Here is a 4,231-nt window from a genome sequence, read left to right on the forward strand (position 1 = left end):
TCTAGATTGTAATATTACGGGAGATGGTCGTTATATTCCGAAGGTCCGTTATTCCGAAAATGAAATAATGTTCGTTAATCCGAAGGTTCACTATTTCGAAACGTAAAAATTCAGTACATCTAGACGTTCATTTATCAAAAAATGAAAACAAGTTTCAGCCGAACATTTTGTGGCGTTATTCCGAAGGTTCGTTTATCCGAAATTGAAATAAAAAGTGCATACATACGCACCTTCGAAACTGCGAGTCTTATTTTGTTTTCCGATTAAAGAACCATATTTCATTTTTGAGATTCCTTACTTTCGAAATAACGAGTCTTTGGAATATACAAAACGAAATGTAACCGATATTCCTGAAGAGGTTCATGGATGTCTTACATACAAAGCTAATGAATACGAATGTGAATGATACAAGTGCTACTACGGGTTGAAGAGAAAAATGATACTCGTCTGTTGCTGAGTATTGTCCCTTGATTTGGCGTTTATCAGTATATTATTGCAGTTGTTATCAAGTAGTTATTAATGATGCATTTTATCACCGTTACAGAAACGGAGTTCTTATACAGGCGTTAGACTGTTCCGAAGTTGAGCGAGAATGGACACACGATAAAGGAAATGTTTCTATTCTGCTCTGGTCCTGGTCGTATACTCATCGGGTTAATCGTGAGGGCATCTTAAAGACATCGTATAACCGCCGGTGGAGTTTCTCAGGTTGCTCACAAAAGGTCGCGCTGAATTGGCACTTTTAATCAGGCAGGTTCGGGGCCCACTTTGTGTGAATTTAAAATTCCATATTCGTATCACCATCCTATGGCAATTCCGGACAGTGTGACACCAGTCTTCAGGACTGTTTTCACTGAGCAAGGGAATGATTCACATAGGACACGAATTTCGAAAAATGATAATATGTATCCACATTCCCACATTCAACAGTCCACAGATCCCACATTCGGAGAAGCTTTTCTCCGAATGTGTCTCGACAATAGAGCTAAAGTCATTTCGGGTGGCGGCACGCTGTTGCGAAATCAACATAATTTGGCAATGCCAGTATGGAATTTTCAACTTCGTGCCAGGTTGGCCTCAAGCATGGTTAAAATCAAATCAACAGCCGGAGTAAGTAGCTTACGATATGCCTACAGAAGGTCACACTATGACACCCGAAATACACACGAAAGCTACACGAAGAATGCAGGAATCACACATGTCGTTAAATATACACAAGATGACCATACGAATGAGCAATTTTGAATTTCTCACGAAGATGTCCCCGAACTTGGTTGAAAGCCAATCAAGAACCAACAGGCAAATAATTATGGTCCTTTCAGAAGGTCACACGATACCATTCTAACCACACTAAACGGCTACACAAAGATTTGAATCTTTATTTTAGAATAAACCTTCGCAAGATCTTTGGGCTATCATTAGGCTTGCCACAGATGTTGCCGCAGCTCATGAAATTGCTGCTGGAGCCTGAGAAACTCCATCGGCAGTCATACGAGAACATAAGGTGCCCTCAGGAATGGCATCAAGTTTATACGATCAGATCCGCATTTGAAAATTTCGTTTATCGTATGTCCATCTTTGCTGAATTTCATTACAGTGTGACGCCTGCACTACGGCCTTCATCTAGTTACAACAGTATTGCCCACGAAACATCCTGGCAATAGTTTGACGAATTAGCGGTTGTGCCATGGCGTACGCCACTGGGTTGATCAGACTGTTAGCAAAGGATATCCATCTGGTTATGTCGGTGAAAGTCGTCGTCATGGTGAAGGAGCCATATTGCAGCGACACGCTGTAGATGACGATGTCGACTGCGTTTGGTAACCACGTGACGACGAAGGCCAGAACGATAAAAGTCAGTGTCCTCATGGCTTTCATACTGTTTGCAGCAGATTCACCTTTCTCTTCCCTCTTTCCCACGTGAACCATTGAGTTATTCATATTCTTAAACTGTGGTTTTGTTGCAACCCTCCTCAAAGAATCGCAGCCTATGTCACCACTTTCGTTCCGAGTGCTCAGGAAGATTACCTTTGAGTTGATCCTTTTCTCTGACTCCGAAAGTTTCGATGGAGCCTCACATACGGTCGTCGACTCTCTTTCAGAACTTTTCTTTTCGTATTTCCCCGACGGATTCTTCATCTTGCAGGTTGTACTTCCCTTCTCCCGCGCACTTGCACCTGTTCTGCTGCCGCTGGTAACAGACGTGGCTGGGATTTTCCCGACGCTGGTGCGAATTTTGTAGTAAATGCGTGCGTACAGTGCCACAATAATCACGAATGGCAAGGCGAATTTGAAACAGAACAGCATTGAACTCGAAGCAAATGTGCTAACGTACTGTGGTCTAGGGAGCCCGGCGGGAGTCAGGTCTTCAACGGGATCGATGAACTCCCACACAGCGTTTAGGAGCAGCCAGCTGATAAATGGCACTAACCACGTGAATATGTTGACGATGGTTGCTACGCGCTTGCTCTTCCGAAGATAATGGGTCACAGGATGCAGTGTTGCTAGGTAACGGTCAATGGTGATAACAACCACACCCATCACAGAAACCCCGAGGCAGGCGTTTTGCAGGGCCACATAGAGAGCCCCCAACTCTCTACCAAAAATCCATGTCCCGTAGAGACTAATGCTGGACCGAATCGGCATTATTACCGCACCTACTAGTAGATCAGCCACAGCCATGTTGAATATGTAGTGATTTTGGTAGGTCCACAACGCCCTCTCGAAAGCAAACGCAAATATAATCAAGGCATTTCCCAAAACGGTTATCAAGGATAAGCTCAACATGATTAGGAATTTCACATTGATTTGGGGTCGGATGGGTTCGGTAGTTGCTGCTCGCGTGCCGCTCTCGGAGTACAGTAAGACCGTTGAATTAAGGGGGTCCATCATTTACCGTTAGCCGTTTCTGTGGGCAAAACAATATGGATAGATAGAGTTACAGCATCCTGGTGGGGCGCTGTGATTATCTACTGTTCAACATTCAAGACGTGTACTCTTGATATCACTTTTAAATTGACGAAGAAAAAGCGCCAACACAAGAAATCTAACTTTGTCAAATGATTATTGATTGATTGAAGTATCAAACAGTGTTTTTTTTTTTACTTGTTCTGACATGACTTTAATTTGTTCTAAATTGATCTCAATTTGTTTTATCGTAACCTCTACAAAATCATTTTATGAGCAAGAGGCCTTTTAAATCATACTAAGCTTCTTTGTGATATATTTTGGTTTGTAAATATGTATACATGCTTTTAATTCGTTAATTACCTCTATAATTTTCATCGTACAGTCAATTATTGTGGGCTCAAGATGCTTTATGATCTTCGTGTATGTTCTTTGGTAAAAGAAAATTAAATAAATTAAATTTGTCTGAAGTCAAAGACAAAGTAAATTAACACCTTACTTGAAAATAAAAACAATACCTGGTAATATTTGATGACGACTTCAAAGTGATAATTTGTCATGGGGGATATAAAAGTAGGCATGTATAGTCAATCGCAATCAGAAACGTAATACATTATTTGCTCAGAAATGCATTTGCGAATATTTTTTTTTTCACTTCTAGACCCTATTTACTGAAATGGAATGGAAGATAAACATAATGTTCTCAAATCACATAGTAGTTTGTTTTTGCATGGTATGCGTACACATCTACATCATCACGATCATTAGGCCTACAGCATTTTGGTCAAACGGAAAATGGGAATGAACAAAAAAAAAAAGCCACATCAAATTTATTTAGACTTCCAAATGCTTCTCAGCAACAGTCTTACTTCATATTCCATCAATTCCCAAATATCAATTCTACTTGTTAAATGATAACAACGAGCATGTAAACTCACCGTCTTTACACCGAGCAAATTGACGAAGTATAAACAGGCTGAAAACCAGCAGTATCTGGTCTGGAAAGCCGAAATGCGCTATGGATATTGCGCCCCTCCTGAATTGGTCAAACAACCGTACTGCCCATGTCATTGTTCTATATCATTCTCTCCTCGTAGATGGCAGCACGTGCGAATCGATATAATGAGACGCCACGAGGTATTGAACCTCAGTGATGCATGAGAATGCAAATACTAGTTATTACGACAATCTATCCTCGTTTTTTCCCCCCTTTTTCTGACATATAGATATTTCTGAAATAAATCACGCAAAAATCCTCCAAACAAAAGTTGTTGTTGTGTTTTTCAAAATATTTAGTCGAAATGTGTTGTCAAAATGATTTCAC

At 40.7% G+C, this 4,231-nt stretch overlaps 1 protein-coding gene across 1 annotated transcript; it reads right to left on the reverse strand.

Annotated features, from left to right (window-relative positions):
• Nucleotides 1–1,623: 1,623 nt before the first annotated feature.
• Nucleotides 1,624–2,646, reverse strand: LOC140232911 (muscarinic acetylcholine receptor M1-like). The gene has a single exon (XM_072313023.1). It carries the CDS (start codon nt 2,644–2,646, stop codon nt 1,624–1,626), a length of 1,023 nt encoding a protein of 340 aa, XP_072169124.1.
• Between the last annotated feature and the right edge of the window lie 1,585 nt (nt 2,647–4,231).

Source organism: Diadema setosum, chromosome 9, assembly GCF_964275005.1.
Source record: "Diadema setosum chromosome 9, eeDiaSeto1, whole genome shotgun sequence".
NCBI lineage: Eukaryota > Metazoa > Echinodermata > Echinoidea > Diadematoida > Diadematidae > Diadema > Diadema setosum.

Excerpts from the sequence above, each read along its gene's own strand:
- LOC140232911 (XM_072313023.1), bottom strand. The coding sequence starts at position 2,646 with ATGCCGATTCGGTCCAGCATTAGTCTCTACGGGACATGGATTTTTGGT.